This window comes from Pangasianodon hypophthalmus, chromosome 24 (assembly GCF_027358585.1).
Source record: "Pangasianodon hypophthalmus isolate fPanHyp1 chromosome 24, fPanHyp1.pri, whole genome shotgun sequence".
Lineage (NCBI taxonomy): Eukaryota > Metazoa > Chordata > Actinopteri > Siluriformes > Pangasiidae > Pangasianodon > Pangasianodon hypophthalmus.
Window position 1 is genome coordinate 1997922 of NC_069733.1, and position 25270 is coordinate 2023191.

The following is a 25270-nucleotide window of genomic DNA, read 5'->3' on the forward strand; positions in this document are numbered from 1 at the left end:
TTGAAATGAAATATAAATGAGTGAGGGAGAGTGAGACTGCTAGTCCCATAGAGGAGGAGGAGGAGGAGAAGAATGGAGTGTGTGTGTGGGACACAATAGCAGTTTAACCCCCTTCTGAAAACAAAAGGAAAGAGTCAGGGTGCATGAGGAGGGCTGATTAATAATTCCTGTTTAGAGAAAAACAACAGGAATGAGTCTTGGTGCTGTGAGTGCTGACTGTTATCAAGGTCACGCTTGATAACTTTTCATCACTGAAATTTGTAGAAAAATGTATTTCATTTGTATTACGTGAGCGGTCTGGGGGAGGGGGGGGGGGGACGTGACTGCTAAAATAAACTAGGAAAACAATTTACACATTCGCAGGAGGTGTCAATTTCCCTAATGACTTAGAAGGAAGCAGTGTGTGTGTGTGTGTGTGTGCGTGTGTGGAGAACAAAAAGTGTCATTGTTAAGCAGCTGATTTACGAAGGTCTTGCAAACTTTGCCTCCGACGCTTGGCACACTGGGCTTCCATTGTGTGAAGAGGATACGAGTGAAAAAAAAAAAAAAGAAACAAAAAAAAATACCCAAAACATGGTGTTGAGGAAAAGTGCAATAAATCTTACAGTCATAGGAGCTACTGTTCTTAACAAGCGTTACCATGACACCCAGCGGGGTCTTTGCTTCCGAGTAGGATATGCTTTCAATTCCAAATCCGGGGAAGTCACGGAGCCTGTGCCCAGTGGATCTTCCGGCCTTGCGTCTAATCAGACAGGCTCAAAAATCAATGGCACTGAAGACGCCAAGGCTAAAAAGAAAGTGAAAAATAGACAGACGCGAGACGAGTGGCCTTTCTCCGACGCCTGTACAATCGATGATCCGCTTCATATAACGGGGATTGCGAGCCGTGGCCCGTGTCACTGAGGTGTGGTTATAGAGTGAGACGCTCTGACCCGTACTGGATCTGTCTGACAAACTGCCCATGCCAGAGAGAGAGAGAGCGAGAGAGAGCGAGAGAGAGAGAGAGAGAGAGAGAGGTCCAACAGGTGACGGCTATAACATCAAAACACTGGGACAGAACGCAAAGCATTTACTTTGATTTTATGCATCGTTTGGTTGAGTTTGGTTCTTCAAATGGAATTGATACCACTTCCTTCCTATCACTTTAAGAGTCCACTTGAACTGTTATCGCATCTCTGTTTCACGAGGCGATTCCTCACTGCTCGCTCAATGAAAAACTGGCAAGGCTTTCCATTTAAAGTCGCACTTCAGCCAGAGGAAGGCGTGAGTCATTGGCGCTATTCGCGACTACTGAATCAGTGACTCGCTCATTCTGTGATTCACGTCCCGGCAAGCGGTCGAGCCAGAGAGAGAGTGGAAAAAAAAAAGAAAAGAAAAATTCACAAGATTCACTGAATTCCTGAGATCCTGCAGTGATCCGTATCCAAGAAAGGTGAAAGGTGTGTCATGCATCCTTGTTTCAGTTCCTAGACAAACACGAACAAAGTCTGAGTCTTATTAAACTCCTAATAAGTCAAGTGTGTGAAAGATTTCCACGCTCAACATGTCCGAGATTCTACATCATCCAGACTTACCATGTGGCCATTGTGTCCAATTTGCATCAGCTAAGAAAATGAACATCTTGTCAAAAGGGCTAATTTCCGAGCTGTCACATTAGAGACGGTGATGTAAATCATGCTTGGACTTTACGAGCAGGCGAGGATGCCAGGGCTGCTGAGGAAATAAAGATTGTCAAAAAGTCTCGCCCGTGACACGGGCTCGGCACGCACCGATGGAAAATAGATTGACACTCAATTTTCTCTTTATTGGTTTTAAATTGGCAAGTGCATCACACACAGTTATGCCGCAGGGAGGAAACTGTAGCTGCCGGTTAGAAGCAAACACACAGATGCAATGGGGTGTGTGTGTGTGTGTGTGTGTGAGTGTGTGTGTGTGTGTGTGTGTGTGTGTCCTCAGAGCTGGAGTCGTGACCACAGCCTGTGGCTTGGACAGGGCTTGGCGTTGAAGTCAATGACGTGACATTTTGAAACAGATGAGATCCAGTTGTTCTCAGTTAAGAGAGATACAAACAGAGATAAAGGTGATATATATATAAAAAAGCTTAAGATTTATTGAATGGGGTGGACATGAAGATTGGTGGAGGTGAGGCTTGGTGAAGGCAGAGGATTGTGGAGGCAGAGGATTGGTGGAGATGAAGATTGGTGGAGGCAGAGGATTGAAGATGGGACTAATGAGTCGTCCTTTACGAAAGCCAAATACTTATGTACAAGTAATGGATAATGACGGTTGCACCAGTGACCCAATTTCACCAAATGAAATGACATTTTCAGAGATGACGTGACATTATGGGCGGGGCTTGTACTCCTCTCTCAGTCAACCGGGTTACCTGCATGACCACCTGCTGCCACGGGAGGTGGTCGGCGCGTGGCATGTTGGCGCGCTCCAGCTGCAGGGAGACGTGGCGTCGCTCTTCCTCAAGCGCCCGCGTCAGCTGCTCAAACCTCGCCTCCTGCTCTTTAACCGAGGCCAGGATGCTGGCGGCCGAACGCGCCTCGTACTCCTCCATGTCCGCTCGGACTTTGCACTGGTTACAGAATGGGGTCGGTTAAAGGGGGGTGAAGATTACAGGGAGCCGGGTTTAAAAACAATAACCAAAAAAAACGTCAAGACGTCATGCTTTGCATGCTCTAGGACAGAAACAGCAACATGGAAATGTTACACGGCTACACAAATAATTGTCGTATTGTGGAATGATGACAAATGCCCAAGCACGTGGGAAATACCAACACACACCCTGCACTCGGAATCAGCACACACACTCAACACTGAGAAAATGATGGATGTGACAATTTCCCAACAATAATGGTGAACAGAAAATGGCATTTTCATACACACCTAGAGGTTAGTGGAGCAGGACGAGTTAGAGAAAGGACATCCTCCGCTACAGACCGACACGGAGGAGAGATGTCCCACTGGCTAGAGGAGAGAAAGTGAAAGACAGGAGAAGTGTTAGAAAGACAGAATTCACCTTCGCGGAGGAAAATAAAAGTGAGGATGGAATCTATAAAGAGCGCTGAAAACCTCGGTCAAGGTCTTTTACACAGCTGTTTAAGGAAGAAGAGAAAGATGGAATTAAATGTTGGACAAAGGTGTACAGGTGGAGGAAGCTAATGGATTAGAACCCTGTGCTCCACACACACACACACACACACACACACACACACACACACACACACACACACACGCTATTCTCATCATAGATGTATTCCCTTTGAAGCAGCACACAGTCTTCAGGCTTTGATCATTTATTTATTTGGATCGGCGCTCAGGACACAGGCTCACACAGTGAACGAGTGCAGCGGCGTCCCGCTTGGAGGAATCCACCTATTCCCTACTGTTTACTCTTTCCCAAAGGGAGGAGAAGAACAGATTTCTCTATTACTCCAAGACAAATTTCCATTAACACACACACACATTGAAATGTGTGAGACAGTCTTAAGGCAAACGTGTGCAGGGAAAGACTTGAAAGCAACAGAAACGTGCAACACAAATCAGAATCAACGCAATCAAATGCAAGAAGTCGTGTTGGTATTTTTATTTATTTCTTTTTTGAAGTGGGGAAAAAAAACCAAGAAAACTGTCAGCTTGAAAGGTTTCATGATGATCAGAGTCTGATGCTGAAATATAAAATAACTGTTAACCAAATCAACCAATTACCAAAGCCACAAACTTGATCAGTAATAATCATTCGGAGCGTTAATAAAGTAATTAACACCATATTATTCGAATGTTACATCAATAACAAACTCATTAACGTTTGTTATTTAACTAAACGGTTACGCTTAGTTGTTGATAATTAGCTGAACTCACATTAGCGGAGTTGAATTTACGTCTAAATGATTCCCTGCAGTTCAAACTGATCGCGATGTCCTAACGAATGGAATAAACAAGTAGTGTTAGCATTGTTTTTAGTTTGTTAATGTCATGACAATGTTAGCTAGCAGAACTTTAACGTAATGTTAGGAACGTAATGTACGTCACAAACACCCACTACACTTATCATTATTTCTGAGTCTGGACAAGGCTTAAAATAGAGCAACACACGCGAGTGGTGACTGATGAAATCCAGGCCACCGGGCCGGCTTGGGCAGCGAGCTCAGTTGACAGCGACGCAAGACTTTTTACTACTTCAGATCTAACCTACATTCAGCGAGAAGCTCATATATAGCCGTATATACAAAATCAGAGTCTGGTGTCGACTACAGGGACTCTCTGAAAGTCTCGGGATTTCAACTCACAACCTTCTGGTTCACTAGAGGACAAACTGTAACTATTCAACTACTCCTACCCCTTTACGAATTTACTCAATTTGTGCCTGTGCTAAAAATAGACAGACAAAAAGCCACACTGAGATCCCTCCGGGCCCACATGACAGCCCTGGGAAACTCCTAGACAGGCAGGCTGGACAATAAACACTGACTATTTTTTTTTTTTCTTCTCCACAGAGAGCTGAATTGGGCAAGTCAATTTGTGTACCCCTTGAGCCATGCACAATCCATAAGCAATGCGAGGAGGAAATAATCAGCATCTCTCCATTACGCTTCGGCTCAGCAGAATGGCGGTCTCGACTCAAAAATAAGCTGCGGATGAAAAATGGCGTGCTGGGCCAAATCGATACGACATCCTGGCGGGAAAAGGGACATCATTAAGTCACAAAGCACAAGGTTAGCGCAGGAGGTCAGCTACAAACCAGACGGGCGTTAGAGGTGGGGGAAAATGGGGGATGGGAGACCAGTGAGACAGAAAACTGGCATTAGAGACGCAAACCAATTAGAGAGCGGCCCCGTTTCATTACCCCGGCCGGTCCCCCGTTCGCGCTGATTACCCCCTTCGTTTCCCCTCTGAGGGAGGCTAAATCAATCCCCACCAGTGTCCACCTGAGCCTCCATCTGTGTCTGACACCATCACGCTGAACAGGGGACAGTTCTAGAGCTTAGCTCCTGACAAACCGGAGCGGAAATCTGATCTGAGATCAGTATAAGGCACAGCGGGGCTCAAACACCTGCTCACGTCGTGTGCAGCTGCCACTCCCACCCACCTGAACACACATACACACACTAACACACACACTAACACACACACTAACACACACACTAACACACACACTAACACACACACTAACACACACACACACTCTCCAAACCCATCAGCAGCCAAATCACACACATTAAGAGACATTACTATGCTTTGTGTGAGGAGAGATTAAACGTGCTGTGCTGTAGGTCACGGCTCTTACCGCTGAAAGGCACTCTGGGAGATTTTCCATAATTTAACACACTCTGTTTGGAGCACCCGGGAGCACTTAAGAGGTCAACAGATTTTTCATAAACCCTCCAGAAGATGAAAATGGCACATTTTTCTGAATTAAACATGGGCACAGGAGAGAAAAGTCCGAGTGTCGGTTGTTGAACTATAAGGAGGGGGGAGGGGTTTTGGGGGGGGGGGGGGGGGGTTGTTAGTCAAGGAGCGGCCGCGTCAACAGCTGCTGAAATCCAAATCAAACGAATTGGAGCAAAACGTCTTCAGAGATGGGATAGAAAGTTGCTTGGTCAAAAGTTTCTTTAATAAATGCAAGCTGTCTAGGCCCTGAGGCAGCAAAGCAGCTCCAAACTATGATGCTCCCAACACCATGCTTCACAGCTGAGATGAGATTACAACTCAAATGGAACAAGCTTCATTCCCAGGGCAACTCTGTGTAGCCATATCATTTTCATCTTATAGCAAAGTCTAGCAAAGATATAAATCTAACCTTATGACACTGTTTACAGCACTGTTAGTTACAGCATCGGCTTGCACCACTGAGAAATGCATTATAGATAAGTACGAATATAACCTAATATCCTGTACACACACACACACACACACACACACACACCCTTAGGATCTCAGCCCCGATTTAGGATTCTAAGCCGTTTCTTTTTAAAGAACATTAAAGACGAAGTAAAGCCGGGAGAAAGAGAAGTGCAGGATGAGGCTGAGTGAGCTTAAAGGAAAAGCACAGAGCCAAATGCTGATAAGCCTCAGAACTCAGAGAGAGAGAGAGAGAGAGAGAGAGAGAGAGAGAGAGAGAGGGAGAGAAAGAGAGAGAGAAGCCATTGTTTACCACTCGTCTTTTCTTCCTTTCGATTTTGCTTTGAAGCACAAGCTCTTAGCTCTTAGACAGTAGCTGTCACATGTATACACACACACACACACACACACACACACACACACGCACACACTTCAAGGTTCCTCAGAGAGCACTGGCTTCATACAAACATGAAGGAGAACTCGTGCATTCGAACCTTTCAAACTTCTCAACACACGGCGGCTGGTGGAGTTCTTCTTCGTGTCGTTAAGACAGAGCAGATCAGGAGTGCACCAGACTCCAAGCCTGAACATCCACAGCCTTAATACCATTTGGGTTTTTTCGGCTTCTGAACACATTTCATTCATCCTGTGAAGAGCTTTGGTAAGAGCTGAGGAGTTGAATCAGAATGTTAAACTCTGCAGTGCTGTTCGTACTCTTTTACTCTCAGCCTACTTGATCTGCTCTGAATCCAAAAAACGTGTAATCCACACCACTTTTAATCCTGAAGCGTGTCTAAACGCTAGACGTCAGGATGACATCGATATGGAACTTGTTAATATGTTAACGTCAGCGTCAGGACACGCACTTCCTGTGAGACGTGTTTGCTTTGAGGTGAGAAGTTAAGTGTGAAGAGTGACAGCGCGGGGAAGGTGTGTATCTTTGTTCCTGAACAGGATGCTACTGACTCTCTGTGTGTGATCACACGACCCTGCGGGAAATCGTCCACTCTTCTCCACGAGGACTTTCTCCTCCAGTCCAGAGCGTACGCTGCTTCTGCTGGCAATTTGAGAGTGTTTCTCACACCGCTGCTTTGACTTTGAGGATGTGTACGCTGTGAGCGCCCAGGATTACTGAGACACACTTCAAACGCTCGGCTAAGCCAAGCGGCATTAGCTAGAACAGCTTTCTTATTCTCTTTCTTTTTTTCTCGCTCTCTGTCTGTCTGTCGTTCCTGAGTAAAGATTACACTGAAGCATGCAATCGTGTCCCAGTTAAATCTGCACGCTGTGTGTTAGCTGCATTACAGCAGTGCTGGATCTGCTTTACGTTCCTAAACACAACACAGCAGCGAGCGACTGGCGTTTAAAGCCCTGAAGCAGGTGATACACACTGTCCTGCTCCACACACTCACTAACATCCAACATCTCTGGGTTTATAAACCTAAAAAACGAGACAGGTCAATACAGTATATTATTGAAAAAGCAGCTAAAAGACATTTTATACACTATTGTTTATGATTTCTTCTGTTTTTATTTCCTCTCAGTTTTTCTTTACTTAAATTTTTTTAAATCATAAATTATTATTATTACTTAAATTATTATAAATTATTTTTATTTTTGTTTTATTTTTTATATCAATTTTTTCTTTTTTTATTTACTCTTATTCTTGTTTTTTTTTTTACAAACTATTTTTAAAAATAATTTTCTTGTTTTTTTTTTAAACTCTACAGTTCTTCTAATTGTATTTGCTCTTATTATTGTTTCTCTGTTATAAACAGATATTTATTCTGTTTTTATTTCCGCTCATTCTTTTATTTCTTTTAATTTTTCTTATTTACCCTCATTCTTACCTTATATTTTCAACTCTATTTTATACAGTATTTCTTCCTCTTTTTTTATATTCCTTCTGCTTTTATTTATTTATTTATTACCATTTTTACAATCTTTATTTTTTTAAAAAATATTTTTCTTTTATAAACTCTTTCAGATTTCTTGTTTCTTCTGGTGTACTCATTCTTTTTTTCTTTTAAACTCTACTTTATATTTCTCCTCATTTTATTTACTCTCATTCTTGTTTTTATTTCAGAAACTATTTCTATATTTCTTCTGTTTTTATTTACTTTTATTCTTGTTTTTTTTTCTTTTTAAATTATATTTTTATTCTTGTTTTCTTTTGTAAACTTTTATATTTTTCTGTCATTCTTCTTTTTCTTTTACATATTCTATTATAATTTTCTTCCCTTTTGATTTACTCTCATTCTTGCTTTTCTTTTAGAAACTATATTTTTATTGACTAATTACCTTTTTAATTTGTTCTTGTTATCTTTCATAAATAACATTCTTGCTTATATATTATTATTTTTGTAGCTATTTATATATTGCTGTAATTTACTCTCCTCCTTGTTTTTTTCCTTTTAAACCATTTTGAATTTCTTTTTATTTACTCTCATTTAATTTTACTTTCACTAACTTCACTTTTTTTCCTGTTTTAATTACACACATTCTTCTTTTTCTGTTACAAACTATTTTATGTCTTCCATTTTTATTTAGTCTTATTCTTCTTTTCTTCCTCACTTTGTCTCTTAATAATTAATACACACTCACACACGCACACACACACACACACACACACACACACACACATATGTGTATATTTATATATACGCAACTTGACTCAAATGGCTAACGCTGAATGAAAGCTAGTTAGCTGCTCAGTATTTGAGGAGTGATGGAGGTTTCCTTTAAGCCTGTGTGTGTGGAGTGAAGGTGAAATTCCCTTCACTCCACAGCGAGGACACATTTCAGGACACTTCATTGCTGATGCTGGAAATGGGGTTTAATATGATGAATAAATACGGTGAATTTACGAGCGAATCGGAGACGAGCGCGCCGCAGTCTGATGGATCTCGGCTCTCGGCTTGTAGGAGACTTTAAACCTGACGTGGGCTACGAGCTCGTCTGATAAGCGCTCGGTCCTAAATATTCCTTCGCCTCCCTGAGCGTGCTGTAATCTGCAAAATAAATAAAAAGGGTGACGCTTGGAAATGGGGCGCAGCACAGATTTATGTTCAATAATAAGGGTAATGGAGCTATTGTAGGAAATGCTGTCAGAGCTGGAGCTTGATGGATCGCTCTCTGTGGTAACGGAGAGGCATTTATCTGTGTGAGGCATGGAGAGAGTGAGATGGAGAGAGAGATAGACAGAGATAAAGGGGTGGAAGAGTGCACAGTCAGGGTGGAGAGGTCAAAACGAGAAGAATAACCACGGAGAGTAGATGCATGCTAATCCACACGGTTACTCTGTGTGTGTGTGTGTGTGTGTGTGTGTGTGTGTGTGTGTGTGTGTGAGGGCAGACGATTCTCCGTGGCAGAGACGCTTCTCACTGATCAACTTTAATGTGCGGTGTCGAGCGAGCCGAGCCTAATTGGCAGACTCCGCAGAAGACAGCCGTCCCTAATGACGATAACGATCCCTCATTAGTGTGCGCTAACTTTCACAAATCCTTCAAAAAAAAGACAAAAAAAAAAAATTAGGCTCAAGTGTGACACTGCGCCGGCCAAGAACTCGTCAAAGCGTCTGACTCTCCGCTCCGAGCAAATCACGGCGAGCACTTCAGATAGCACGCCGAGTTCCTGCGGCAAAGCCAAACTAGACGACAGTGCAGGCTCACATTAGGCTTAGAGAAAAAAAAAAAAAAAAAACACACACAACATTCTGTTCAAGTCTGACATCCGTTCCTTATACGGATATCTTCCAATATGGCATTTAATGTGTATTAAATCAGTTAAATATTTTATTCCATAACCGCGTTTATGACCAGATATAAGCACGGATGGGTTTTCGAAGCGTGTGAACAGACGGCCGGTCGTTCCCGCAGCGTCGCTGGACCCTTTATTAAAGTCACAGATTGCTCAGTGGTGGGAACGGCGTCTCATCACCCTGCTGATCGTTTCCAAATCCTGAATGAAAGATCAATCTCGCCCTTCCTACATTTCAACGCTCGTTTTTTCCAAAAGGGTGTATCTATAAAACTCACACTGCACTCTAGAAATCATTTTTAATGATTAAACCCTTTCAGGAGAATTAATTGGATTCAGAAGTGCAAAAGAAGGCATTTTTTCCCCCTCCACACACACACACACACACACACTTTTAAGAAACGATCTTTTAAGGGAAGCTGATCAGATCTTATTGGAAAATCTGACTTGGTAGAGGTTCATAAAATATACGATTTAATACGGCAGTGTGGGTCAGGGAAAAGGTCTCGTTTCTTCTCGTTATTATGTCAATTTAACTGGGCAAGCGTGTGTATCTAAGTGTTTGCTGCAGAGCCAAAAGTCCAGGGGGTGGAGCTGGACCTGATCCAACTCCTCCCACATCCCTAAACCATGAGACTCTGAACAACAACGAAGCAACAAACGCACTTATCCACACTTACTCGTCTCCATCCCCTGTATTATTGGTTTGGCTCCACCCACCAGGAGGAGCTGAATCAGGTCTGACTCCGCCCCCTGGACTTTTGGTTCTGCAGCAAGGTGTACATGAGCATTCGGTTGCTTTTTTTCTGTTGTCTAAATGACATTTTTTTTTTGTTGAATCTATGTCACTATGTCACTTTATTTATTATTCAATGTAAAATTCACACTGATACATTTCCCATGTTAACGTCTCTTGCCTTTATCCCAATGATGCTCAGGTTCCTAAAGTTCAGGAGCTATCAGCTCTCTCAACGCCGTCAATCACAGTCTGCACGTCAACTCCTCAAACACACGTCCTGAAATACGTCAGGCTAATCTGAGAAAGCTCCGAGCTCTCTATATTTACCAGACGTCTAAAATAAGCAAGTGACGTCCACTTAAACGGTTCAAACTGCCATCACGAAGCACTTCCACTCCGAACTGACCTTTCACTTCCTCATACTCTCTTCCTGAATTCCAAAAAAAAACCCCAAAAAAACTCCAAGTCATTTTCTTCATAAAAGCACAAAGCTATAAGAGTGAAAAACTAATTCCTGGAGAAGGGTTTTCGGTGCGTATGGAAGTGCGCTGATGGGCCAGGCTCTGGGCGATGAGAGGTGATGGTTGAGGGGAAATATGAGAATCTGCAGCCTCATTTCCCTGCAGAGTTTCAGTCGGTGTGTGTGCTGTTTCATCACCGGATGACCCCAAGCAACCTGCGAGCTTCTCTAATGAGAGCGGGCGGCTGATCGCTGTTTCACAGAAGAGGAAAATCCGGGCCTGAGTCTGGAACGGCCGTGTTTTAACCAAACAGAGAGGCGTGTGATGAAACAGAAATTGAGATGCGACTGACAGGCAGGGATTAATAAGGAATCACAGCAGGAAGACATCAATCAGGACATGAATATAGAAGACACGTGTCCCATTGTGTCCAAAAAAAAAAAAAAAAAAAAGTGTACACAACCAGGCAGAGTTCTCAAGGCTTCACAGTGGAACGTACAGAAGCTGGGCTGTTTGAATCCTCACTTCCTGAGAAACATTAGCTGGGTTCTAGTGCTCAGATGTGCTCGGATTAAAACTATCTACCAAACAGTAAGCACTTGCTGTAATAAAGTCAAAGGCACTAGTCTAGTATTAGAGCTTGACAGTCCATCTGAAGCGTTTTATAGCTATATACGGTGCTTTTGGGAAATAGGACGGCCCATCGCCCTTTTTTTTTTTTTTTCCCTATAGACCGATCAATAACGTTCCTGATGATCAAAACATCTCTTCACATCACCTCACTAAATGAAGAAGCACAGCACCGCTGGTGTCATGAGGAAAAAAAAAAGTCTCATTACAGCAACCTTTATAGCTCGATTTTTAGTTTAGAGCTCTATTGGTTTCTGACAGATCATCAGTGCACTCTTTTTTTTTTTTGCTTCCTCTATCTCAGAGCTCAGTTAGTCAGATCTTTGTGTTCTCCAACAAGATGGAACCAAAGACACTGAACATTTCCATTTATAACTGTCGAAGCTACAACACAGACAAACATGTGCACAAGCGAAAAATAAGAAACAATCCGACAGAAATTTATTGATAAAACTACGACGTTGCGTCCTCGTGAGTTTCTTTGCTTAAGGAAGTGATATCTATTTTATATTTTATAAAACTTAAAGTTTCGCCCCTGACTGACACTGGAGACTCCTTCCAGAAATCTTCATATCACAATTACAGACATGTTTTAAGCTTTTTTTTGTGTGGATTCAAAGAAAACTAGATACATTCTGACCAATCGGATTTGACCAATTTGTGATTCCTATATTCTGATTCTTACAGTATACTTCCATGATGCGGCTTTAACAGAAATGCCAGAACACGTGTTTCGTCTCTACTGACGTCACATGGCCCATGATGGTCCTGACGAGCTTAAGACGGAGGGCCGCTGTGCAAAAAGGCGAATAAATGCAGGAGACACACGGACACGCTATTCACGTCTCGCTTCTTCATATTCTTTATTAAAAATGTCTGCTTTATCTAATCCTGCTGTAACGACAGACCGAGCGCAATAATGATTTCCTTCATTCAAGATGGAGCCTCAAAAGAGACTGTAATAATTTTTTTTACCTTACAGGAATAGAGATCTTCTACTGAACACTGATTCATGGCGCGTCTCAAACAACCGTCTCGAACAAACAACTTTTGCAATGCAAAGCGACTCCTTTAGCTCAGCGAAAGCTGCTTGAACCATAAAATCCACATAAACTCCAAGCATCAATAAAAACACTGATTAACGAGCCACCGGCAAATCAACGTGAAAGCAGCGGGAACGCTACAAGCCGGAGAGGTAATTATAATACATTCGGGTTATTATGTGCATTTCTGACATCAGCGCGCTACTACGATAAAGCAGGAGTGTAAACGGATGGAAATACAGATCAGCACTAGTACAGAGTCAAATCCCGAATCCCTGGAGTCATGAAGCTTTAACATGATAATGAGAGAAACATCAACAGACAGACAGCTTTGATTGAACAGCAGCCTCAAAAGTTCACTCACAAGTGCTGCTCACTTTTTAACCAATACAACAGAAATTGTTCACTAGAAGTTTGAAATTAGCTTTAAACTCATACGAGAATCTGTCAGATCGGTTATTTACGATTTAGCCATTTAGATTCTGATTTGCATGGACATTAGTATTCAGCACAGAATTTTTTTTTTCCCCCAGTCTAATTTTCTTACTTTGGCAGTTAATTTCAGCAATCTAGGCGATTTGTCATCTCCGCGTTCACAAGGCATGCAAAGTGACAGAACATTCATCACATTTACAACAACCCAGAATGAGTTTGGATGAGTTCTATTGTTTATCAAATCAACTTAGGTGGAAAAAAAATGTTCATCCTTCATCCTCGGTAGTCAGAGTGGGAGGGGAATACTCCGTCTCTCCAATCACGGGCATCTGTGAGCTGTATGTATGCAGAAGAGGGCAGACAGCGCTTTCCTCCTCCTTTATGAGGATGGGAGCTAAAGTTTTAAATGTGAAATGTGACAGCGTTATAAACTTTATACCACCCAGCACGCAGCAGACAAAGCCTTAACGCTGCGCCACACACACACACACACACACACACACACATCCTTTTTCTCTGCGTGTGTGGGTGGAATTTTAAACATCTGGATATTATAGGAACAATGCCTTGAAAAATCTGAGCAGTAATTTTACCTGAAATGCTCACGGCTGAGCGATAAAGCTTTAATATGTCTCTCCTTCTTTAAAGGAGCAGGAGATAAGAGGCATCTAAATGACACACAGGTTGTAGTAACTGCTAGTCTTATATTAAAACTCGTACTTTTCAGATGTCCTGATGCGTATACAGCAAAGACGAAGCACTGGAACAGTGCAGGGAGAAGCAAAGTCACTAGTGTTGTGTGCAATCACCTTTAGGCATTTCTGTTGCATTAACGAACAGAACTCGCCTTCATACGCGCTACAGTCTGGCCGTTTTGACATCCGGCCCCGTCTCGCACTGACTGGGACGAAAGCTGCGGGCGTAATTAAGGCTAAATATCTACTAAACTGCATTGTAAAGAAAAGCTGTTACGGGGTCGAGACGCACCAGCTGCTGCGATCACAGACACTTAAAGTCCTCTAGGATTCCAAACAAAAAGTGCTGAGATCTGTAATTCTCACTAAACTGGGGCAAGATGCCGTTTCACAGTAATTACTGAGTGCTACTATTGGGAGGAAGAGAAACAGAGAGACACCGAGAGAGAGAGAGAAGACATTTACAGCTTAGGGAAGGAGACTCTAGTATCGCAGTGTCGACAGTTTGTCGCCGCGGGACAGAGCAGTTTACGCTTAGCGGTTTCTTAGTAACATGACAAGCTATGTCTCTTTTTTGTCTTATTAACTTCTAGAGAGAGAATCAAGGAGAAGCTGCTGATGGAACGACTGTTATATGTTATAGCTGCGTTAACGTAAGTAAGAACACGAACTAACTTGTTACGTGGACGTTGCACAACATTAAATGTAACTATAAACAGTTTTAAAAAAAGTGATGTTCATTAATGATTTAAAAATTCTAATCTTTGGCAAACTGCTGTGGTATAAGAGGAATAAAACACTGTGTAGTCAAACCATGTTGTCGTGGATTATTTCCCTATAACAGAACGTCCTGTGTTTTATCTTTCCCAACAGTTGTTCCGGCGTGCTTCAAGGACAACAAGCCTGTCTCTGAGTCGACCATCATAGCACTCTTTTCCAGAAAGTGATCTGGAAAGCAAGCTGAGTAACACGTCCTCCTGCAGCAGCAGCAGCAGCAGCACTCGGAGCACCGGTGACCCTCAGGGCTGCGTGTTCGGTCCACTCGGCTCTGTATACTATCCTGCGTGTTTAATTCTCTCACTCTGCACTGTGCCGCACACTCCCACATTCTGCACTGCTGTAAATTAAAGTGCAGACGGCGATGCCGAGGGGAGACCTGGAGACCGAGGCGTCCCGAGGCGCGGGGGTTTTGAAACACACGCTCGCACGCAAAGTACGGATAAGTTTCGTAACATGGCTGACGTAAGGCCCAGGAAAAACTCGGAGAAGGACACGATGTGAGAGCGATATCTCCCGTGGTGTCGGTTTGACCTCTATCACTTACAAGAAACATGGAGGAAGACAGAGACCCAGGATGAACCGATCAACACAAGGTCAGAGCAGTAACGGAAAAAGGAAACCACACACACACACACACACGCACACACACATACACACACAAAAACCTTTAACAACATACAATGTTCAAAGCAGCAGTAAATATCATTACACTTCTAAAACGAGTGTGAGTGATTTACAAGAGTGCGGCCACAGCTTCAGCACCTGCTCCCAAGAGTCTCTCTCTCTCTCTCTCTCTTTCTCTCTAATCACACATTCAAGCCGTGCCTTGACTTCCGAGTGCCTCAGCCACTGTCTCTAGTACACACCGTGTCCCAGATGACTCCAATGATACAGTCAGACCCAAGTCTCTCTCTCACACACACACGCACACACAGTACATGAGTATCTCTGAATAGTGCACCTGCAGCCCTCGGTAATTCGTCCTAGCTGGAGAACATCACGTCCGCAACAAGTGACAGTAGAGGAATTGCGTCATTATGAAATAATAACGATTACTATCCACCATTGTATCGTGGATGACGGAGCAGCTTTAATAAAGGACACGAGGAAGATGATTTATAAAGAGAATGTCACTGCAGTACATCTCTCTTTTACAGACAGAGAGAAGTCCTCTAAATGCCAAAAGTACAACTCACATTTTACGGTTCCTTTTATTTTCACAGCATTCACATAAAGCAGGAACTGTAAGTACTGCAAGTAAAAAAAAAAAAAAAAAAGACAAAAAAGTGAACGTACTAGTCCACTAGATCGCCTCCGTCTCAGCTAAAGAGATGAAGCTGCTTCACTTGTACATGCATAAAAATATAACCTTGGATAAATGTGTGTGATGACACTGGACTTCTTTGGCAATATGAAAAAAAAAGAGTCTATTTATTAATGAACACTGCGAAGGCCGTGCTGATATAATCAGAAATTAACTGCCAGCATTTTTACAGTGACCTTCACTGGTGATTGCTGCGGCACTCGCTGACTAATTGGCCGAGGAAGTAAGTTAACACGGCGAAAAATAAAGCTTTCTGATTCCATCTGCTTGGTTAGATTTGTTAGACAAATTATCCTTGGCACAGACTCGCGAGTCCATAGCGTGTGAGAAAGTAGCACCAGTTAGCACCAGGTAATTAACAAACATCCTGGGAAATAAAAGAAAGCAGGTGGGAAGGATGGCAATACTGCAAACTTGAATAGGCATGAAATAAATCTGAATCACATGGACAGAACTGTGTCATGTTTAATGCACAAGTGCATGTATTTATGTTTCCTTCCAGTAGTGGTCTTGCAGTAGACGCAGAGTCATTTCTCTGAGCTGAATAACACACCTCAGCCACAGTGTGTGAGGCTGCCATTGCTGATTCATTACACTCCCTAATTAAGGAAGCAAAATAAACACGCTGTTCTCCTGCAGAGATAAAACAACTTCTCAGCAAACCAACAGCGACAGCCGTAATGTGCGAGCTCTAACTGCACGCAACTCAAGGTCAGGGGAGTCCGTGAAGCATAGCTATTGGAGTGTAACGATACATCGTGACATGATGCAAAAATGTTGAAATGTGATTCCCATCCAAATCTCGTCCAAGTCAGCATTCTGTTAATTATGCATGTAATGCAGTTGCACTGTTTGAACACCAGAGGTCCTAATCTGCAGTTAAAATATATATAAAGCACGCCGGTCACATGATCACGTTCTTTCTTGGAGAGCCTGCGAGATCTGCCCTTGTGAAGATCGATAGCTTCAGAAAACACTTCAAAAAAACACTAAAGGCAGTGGAAAGCGGGCACTTTAGCCAACTTTGGAGCTCTATTTCTGCTACAGAGCTTACTAAGCTTGAGTTGATCATATTCTCTGGGTCAGACACATCTGGGACAGATTAGTGTCATTATGTATCATGATCAGTATGATGATAAAACAGTACGACAACAAATTAACAACAGACACTGATCGTACCATGTTTAAAATAAATACAAAATGAACCGCCATTTTGTGATTTATCGTGCGTTACAGACAGATGGCTGCAACATCTGAGGTGGTAAAAATTACTGAATCCCTTTACTCACATAAAACTGCAATTAGTCATCTAAATAAACACACTGGTTAAAGTTGAAGTACGGTTTCATTTTTCTTTTCTCAGTATGAAAAAAGATTCACGAAAAAACTCACTGATTTTAGTTCCTCATGCTAAATTAGTGCTTCGTTCACTAAGGAGCCAAGCACGATGCATGATGAAAACTCTACTTACAAACTAGCTGAACTGCTGTGATAAATACAACATGTATGCAGAAGCTGATACAGTACAGTGATGGACGCTTGGTCTCATTCTTGATGTCACAGATGTTAAAGTTTAGATTTGTTAGGAATTTAGATCAATTCTTAAAAAAAAAAACTCTTAAAAAAAGTAATTATAGTTTAGAACTTCCCAACTCTGCTCAAAATTCTGCCTTTCTCAGAAAAGCTTAGCAGAAGAGCATCATCTCTCATCTCGGTCTCCTGACTGGGTGGTCCACTAGGAGGGTCCCAGCATCACATCACTACCCTGGGCTGTACAAGCGAGTCAGTGGAGTGGGAAATTGCTCTCCATCACACACACACCACTGGGCGCTTGAGACAGAGACAAAGGCATGAAGAGAAAGAAAGCTGGGACGGAGAAGTGTAGCCGTGAGACCGCGATGGTGAAGACCGTCCATCCATGAAAAGCATAAGTAATGTACAACGTGACAAAAGAAATACAGGAACACCCCCGCATTCCAGCTATTTAACTAAGCCACGCTGAATTCTGTGCAAAGAAACACGGGGGCGGGTGCATCATTATTAAAAAACCCTGATCAAGTCTCATGGTACATCTCCCCCCCCGCCCCTCTCTCTCTCTCTCTCTCTCTCTCTCTCTCTGAAAAAAAAGGGTGAGCTAGCCAGCAGATTTACAGATGGACAAACTCAGACCTGCTTCCTCCACTTTGAAAGTGATTACATAGGCACATTCTGAATTTAATGAATTAGAAGGACAAAAAGAACAGGATAAGAGGGGTGCTGTGTGCGAGCTCGAACATACGGAGATAGTGTGTTCACAATGAATACAATGATAATTCAAAATCACAACGGAGTCGGAGGAAAAAGGATCTTCTGAGCACCCTGGAGCAAGTGGCAAAGCAAAGCATCCACATCATTCAGAAAGGGTAAAGTGAATTACCAGGTCAGTCGCAAGTTTCATCACAAAAGAAACTTTTTGCCATTTTTGCTGAAAACCTGGTCCTTTGTTCAATACTGCACACACTGGAGCTGAGGTAGAATATTACTTTATACTTTAAAAGTAAAAGAAAAAAATGTTCACACAATAAAAATAAAACCCATTTTAAGTACGTGACAATTCTTTAATCGGACGATGCAAGTGCGTAATACCAGCATGTCCGCTTTAGTTAGATCAAACAAAGAATCAAAAAAGGCGGTTCAAAACATTTTCCGTCAGAGTAATCACAGATATCTGACACAGATAATCATCGCTAGTCAAAACTAGGAAACATGAAACACGAAAAAGGAATTCACAGGAGAAAACGAAAAAAAAAAAAAAACACGGTAAGACTTCGCAATGAGATGCTGAGTGTAAATAGACAAACTAATCAGAACTAAACACAGGACAGACTAAACACACCATCAGGCAACAAGCCAATGACAGGACAGGGGTGGAGACAGGACTAAAATAAAAAGCAAAACAAACACAACCACATGAAGTCCGTCACCATGGGAACTGTAATGTGAAAAGGGAAACTCTGCATCAGGTGTTACTACTACGGTACATTATGAACAACAAGTTTGTCTGGAGAACGAGACACGCCCCATATTTTCTGTCCGCTTAGAGAAAAGAGGACGTTATACAGTTAAAAAAAAAAAAAAACATTTCAGACAGGATATTGGTGTCATCAATCCTATAGCTACAATAATTAACAGTGGTATGTTAGCGGCAGACTGAAAGTATAAACAATGAGTAAACTACCGTATGTGCTGTAGTAGCACAGCTACCGTAAAAAAAAAAAAATCACACAAGTGGACATATTAATGCTGCATTTGACTCACCTCGGAAGTGGGAAGTCGGAACTTGGGTTTACGTAATTTTGTCGATCTACAAAGTGAGGGAAAAAAATTACAGATGCTTGTGTTTGTCTTTTGTTAGCAACAAGCTAGCTAGCTAGCTAACTGTGATGAGTGTCATTTCCTCCCCAGAACAGCGAACTACGTAGCGAATATGTCTGTATGTTGATTTATCTAAAATAATATACTGTATAACTCATTTAAAGGTAGAGGTGCTGCTGTGTTTACTGCTGATGCTGAGAGCGGCCATGTTGATCTGACGCCACTTGCTGAACTCGAGAACGTCCTGAGTTAAGAGGACGCTTTCGTTGTTTTTTCTTTAGTCAGAAATTCTGTTATGAGTTTCATTCAAACGCAGCATAATATCAGAGTAATGTATAAATGACACGGTAGCGAGTACAGTGCTCTGTTTTTGGGTTTGCTGCTGCTGTGGTCGGAGGCCAGCGAGAGGTTTGCGCACACATTTCCTGCAACGCGAGCATTTTCTCTTTGATGTGGCTGGAATGCGCTCGGTCATGGCGTCCTGTGGGACCGCTGCTCGTTTGCCGAGGCTCTCGTTTCCTGGTGTTTAAGAAAGGCAGTGAAGTGATTTGGGAACCTATTAAAAGAAGGCCGGCGCAGGGGGGTGAAGGGCTCGGCACCTTCCTTACCTACGCGACCGCTCAGACAGCCCGATTAACAGTCAACACTTTTCTGTACATGCTCAGAATAGGAAAAACACTCACTGCTTCCAAGATACGTTCACATACACTCGTACGCAGACACGGCCTCCATCTCACATCTGGAAGATTAAATGGAACAGGTCTCTCCTTTTATACTGAATATTAAACTGAAGAGTGAATTTTTCAGCCGCCACGACTGAGCCTCAAACGAGGAAAAAGAGACGCAGCACAAATGGAAAGTGACACAGCACAAATTTGGGCGAGCTCCGCTCGGCTCTAGCGCTGGGATTACCTCAGAGAGCGGCGAGGAGCTCCTTACCCACGCGAGGCAAAACAGAACGAGTCATGAAATAATTAGCTGTAATTTGAAACTTCTCCTGGAAATATTATAATTATCTAATCAGCTCGAGTGTAAATGCAATTCTATTTTTGTCGTGTTCCCACATGCGCGAGGCGCTAATTAGAGCATTAGCATACCAATGCCAACATGAAACGCGGCGCGCTCGGATTCAAGTGGGCCTTGATGGAAGTGGAAGGTAACAAATCTTTCACACACGCTCATTTTAAACCATTTCTCTTCCCTCTGGTTTAGCGCTGGCAGGAACGAGGTGGTGTTCAGCAAATAGGAAATGCGTTATTAGCGTAAATGATGACGGACCAAAAAGCGGCAAGACAAAGTCCTCTAACTTGGCGTCCAAGGACTCGGGAACAATTATGAGAGATGTTTAGCTGCGCGTGACTAATAAATAACAGTGTACGATCTGAGAACTGAGGCCATTTTGCGCAGCCATGAAACACTGAAAATGTTTACGATTGCCGTCCTTTGTAACACCTGGCAATCTTCTGAATGAAGATACAAATGTCTGATATTCACGAGAGACGTCGACACCAGACAGCTAACAGACCGCACGGTGGGTGGTTTTAAATAAGGGAGCTGTTGCTGTTGAACTTGGTTAGCCAAGGATGATATTGGCAGATACGTTTCAGACTGCAGGTGTACGAGAGCAGCTGGTTTGCTACCAATGCAGAATTGAAAGCAATTGAATTCACTCGGGAAATGAAACCACCACTTTTGTGCTTATAATAATAATAAAAAAAATAAAAAAAAAAAAGATGGAATTTCTGCAAAAAAAAAAAAAAAAAATAAGATATGGACTTTCATTGTACTCAACAAAAAAAAAAAAATCTGCAACAGCTGCAATTCTGAGTCGCTTTCATCAAATTGGTGAATACTGAGAGATGATGGGTTTCTTAAACTGTGTCCAGACTCGTTCAGTAGTTTTGCAAGCAAGATCTGTTGGGATGTTTTGTCAACTTTGTCGTACTCAATAAAACAAAACAAATTGACTGTTGAATACTGCAGAACCCAAGACGTGTAGCTAACAATAAATGCTAGCTATAAACATTCCCGCACTCATTTTAATACGCTGTTGTTTCTACACTAACAGCTCATTCGCAGGAACTTTGTATGGTGGACGCTCTACATAAACGGCTTAAAATTACATGTGTAATTGCTGATGTGGTGTAAGGACATGCTTTTTTTTTTTTTTTTTTTTAATATATAAATGGAAGGAGTCTCCAGTGTCAGCACTCTGGAATGGGCGATAAGTTTTCCAATAAGTTTTCCTTAAACTCAAACACTCGGGCGCTGAATAATTCACCAGTGCAGAGGTGGAGACCTGCAAACACTCCAAAGCTCACTGTCCTCTACCTAAACTCCACGGGTCACTTTCACACACAGGTGTGTTTATGGGATTTGAAGGGATTTTAACGGAACAGGCTCAGGGTCTTCCAGCTGCCGTTCGCTTCTGATACACGTTGATTGGCAAAAATGCTGAGCGAGATACGGAGCGCTTATTCGGCGGGGCATGAAGGACGAAACGGCGCCTGGCACAGATTGGACAGGAGATCCTGGGATTAGTCACGCTCCTCCAGCTCTCTCTCTCTCTCTCTCTCTCTCTCTCTCTCTCTGTCTCTGTGGGGGCGAAATCAGAATCTGCTACCTGCCTTAGACAAGGTCACAGTAAACGACACGTCACAGCTGGACTGGGAATATACCGCGTCAATTTACTACTGTGTTAAATAAGTCTACATCAGGCCTGTGAAAGGGAGTTTGTCAGATTTAAACCTGCATCTCATCACATTAATACAGAGAAGAGACAGAGGTGCTATAAATACAGCTGTGAAAGTGAATCAGCTGTGCTGCAGAACTGACTTTACATACCAGCGAGGATTCAGAAACTCACAGCAATGCTAGATACCAAGGAATACGTAGATACTGATACAATACCGTGCTTGTTTACTCATATGCTCCCGATTCCAACATCCGATACCGTCTGATACTGTGGAACGTAAGCCTAGTGTACACCGTCACGTGTTTCATACAATCAAAGCAAAGCAGACTGCAAACTGCGCTCAGAGAAAATCATGTAACCTGAGGAAAAGTCTTAAACGTAAAACTCAGCACGAGGAGTTCATCACCATCACCAAACGCTAGCTAGGTGACAGAAAATATCAACAAATAAGGTGCCAGGTGAGTGAAAACAACCGGCTCTTACCCAGTATGTTGTTCTTGAAGATCAGAAGCTATCGGTGTTTGATGATAATGCAATCATCCAAGCTAATTACTAATCTAACTAGCTACTAATAGCTAGCTCAATCTCAACGTGGATAAAGCTAAAGCTCCCTCTGCTGGCAAGGTGTTTGGAAGATGGGAGGAACTAGGAACACGTGAGTCTCTTCAGTCTGATTAAAACCTCAAACGTATTATAAGAAAGAACGACGCACAAGTACATCTCTGTGGCCTTTTACCGATGGAGCTCCGAGTCTCTTCACGCCTCACGTCCAATACGGTGTCATTCAGGATGCTTGGTATTCTAGGGAAAGACACACCGCAAACCAGTGGCATCGACTCGTCTCGGAAATCTCCGTGGAGACAAAAGTATTATTGCTGATTGCATCATGGTGATGGCAGCACACTGATGTGCACGCACACACACACACATTAAAAAAACCCCAGCGTCTGGGAAAAGACAGGGCGTAGAAGAGAGACGGCTGTTCGATCTGCTCGTTTTTCATCACGTTGTATGGGTGAGGAATGAAAATGCACACGGCTGCGTTAGGGCTAAGAAGAGCATCCCATCAAACGCTCTTCTTTAATGATTCTAATGTTCCTCTATGATTTCTTTATAACCCACTTACACACAATAGTATGAGTTTCAACTGCAAACCCGCATATAAACCTTTCATTTGTAACTTTTTTCTGTGTCCGCAGCTGAACGGTGATAAAATCAGACAACAAGTGACTCGTTTGTGGACTGACGGAGGTTTAGGATCGACAGACAAACACACGCAGGCATACAGAGTCCGCAAAGTCCGAGTGCAGCTGATACAGTAGAGCAACGCAGACGGGGTGATATGACGATAAAATACAAATATCAAGATAAATTACGGTATAATACACTTTCCTGAGATATCATAGCTATCACAATATCTTTTAAGAACTTAAAAGAAATCTCTTGAAGCAGCTATTTTGATCTACTGTATTAAAATTTTTAAAATTGTAACAAAAAAAAACAAACAAACAAAAAAAACAATTGCATATTTTCCACCCATCCTTTTCATTGGTCATTTCTTTTTATAATATATAGAAAAAAAAATACAACACATTTAAAAATCTTTTATTTTTAATTGTATAGTTAGAGGAAAACGATTACTATAGTTGATGACTCATCCTGTACTAGTCTCTGGTTTGTCCAATGAAATGCTCTCTAGAATGTACATGCCCCGCCCCCGGGGGCGTGTCTCGCTCTCTAGGAGTTGTTCTGGTGGTTCGTCGGTCAGTTTTCTCGTCTTCTCACACACTATCCTCTACTATACACTATATACCTTTTCTCGCGCAGCGTGTGCTATCATTTCCCCTGGATTAAAATTTCCTATATGAGGGTTTGATGTGCGTAGAAAAGCATTAAGACGCACTGAATCTCTCTCTGTGCACGACATGGAGAAAGACAGACATGTGGGCGAAAAAAACAAGACAGCGAGAGAGAGAGTGTGACGGATTCTTGCTGTTATTGAATATGTCCATCATCTGTGGAAATGCTGAAACTGGCAACAAGAGTTCATTAAGACGTTAAAGTGGTTAAAGATTCTCTGACCAGAAGGACGCAGCCCTGACAGCCCTGAGTAACGCTGTCTAAGTGCGAGGAGGGAAAAGATTTCCAGAGTTTTATACCGTCCATAAATAATTCAAAACAACAAAGCAGACGCTTTCCGAGCCGAGCGCGCCCTAAATAAGGGACGCCTCGCTTCAGTGCGTATTATCCTAATGAAAGTCATCTATAAATATATCCTCATACATAAAACATGCTTAAAGAGAGAGAAGCTCAATCTGGCCAAGCACTTCAGCGTGCACTGGTCTCTTTTTCCTCCAAATCAAACCAATTATGCAGATCAAGTTTATGCGTTAAAGGCTGGTCAGGACACCTTACGGATTATGAAGCATAATAATGCAAAAAAAAAAAAACAAACAAACATGGCTGTATGGAAATCAGTTTCTAGTAACATAAAAGAAGTAAATAAAATGTTCCCTGATGCGATTAACTGGGGAACAAAAAAAAAATAATCTCGTTTTGGTCTTTAGTGCTTGCGGAGATCCAGAGATAAACACACACTTCCTAACTGATTATGAAACACTTTTTCACATGTAATTAAAGTGTGTGTCGTCAAAGACCTTACTGTGCTCGCAGGTCCTCTCCACCCCATCTCCCTCACCTCCTCTCAGAGCAGCCGTGCGTTTCTGAAGTGTTTCGACTAGAATGCGTGTTAGTCCCCCAGGCCGCTCTGCTACAAAATGCATGCTGGTAACAGCAGGGTCTCCGTCTGTTGGGGTGTTGATGACGAGCACATGCGCTCCTCGAAGACTGGGTTACGTAACCCCGAGACGGCGCGCGCGTACGTGCTGCATCCAGCGGGTGAGAACGCGGTTCCTCACAGCAGTCTACATAAATTAATGGTTATGCTTCTGTGTAGTGTGACTGAGAGGGAATTATTTACTCGATTGATTGAAGCATTCATCTTGCACCTTCACGCTCTCTAGAGAGCCCATTAGTGCAAAATGCAAAAAAAAAAAAAAAAGCAAAAAAAAAAAATCCAGTTCCTTTAATGCAGAGCTCTATCGTCTATGAAAAAGTCTGCTTTTCAGAAAGTCTTGACAGTTACAAATTAGACAAGACGATGACGTGATTTGCTCTTGCACTGCTCGCAAGGTTTTCTAAGCTTAAAAAAAAATCAACAACTTTAACACCAGGTAAATCGGCTTTTTCCTACTGGCTACCAATCCAGTAACGAAAGATTCAGCTGGATTTTTTTCTGTTACTCAAGAGCCTTATGGAGCTTAGGGGTCTGGCCTGCAACACTGTTAAAATAACTAATCACACAACCTACACAACACCATACACACAGCCTTAGAGTGAGCATTTACAGAAAAGGGAATTAAACTAATCCCAATCTCAGCTAAAATAGTAACTGAACTCAGTGCCATTTTTCAGGCAAGTGAGAACACAGCAATAGCACTCGGGT

General features: G+C 42.4%; 1 protein-coding gene across 9 annotated transcripts in view; it reads right to left on the reverse strand.

Moving 5' to 3' along the window:
- arvcfb (ARVCF delta catenin family member b) overlaps positions 1 to 25270 on the reverse strand; it is a 143051-nt gene that overhangs the window by 76846 nt on the left and 40935 nt on the right. For 7 of the 9 annotated variants that reach the window (XM_053228980.1, XM_053228981.1, XM_026940304.3 and 4 more), the window contains exons 4-5: positions 2896 to 2976; positions 2387 to 2584 (exon numbers count right to left, since the gene is read on the reverse strand). The exons of the other annotated variants lie outside the window; for them this stretch is intronic. In XM_053228980.1, the coding sequence (XP_053084955.1) occupies positions 2387 to 2566 (180 nt within the window). In that variant the 5' untranslated portion in view covers positions 2567 to 2584; positions 2896 to 2976. The remainder of the gene's footprint in view (positions 1 to 2386; positions 2585 to 2895; positions 2977 to 25270) is intronic. 9 annotated transcript variants of the gene reach the window in all.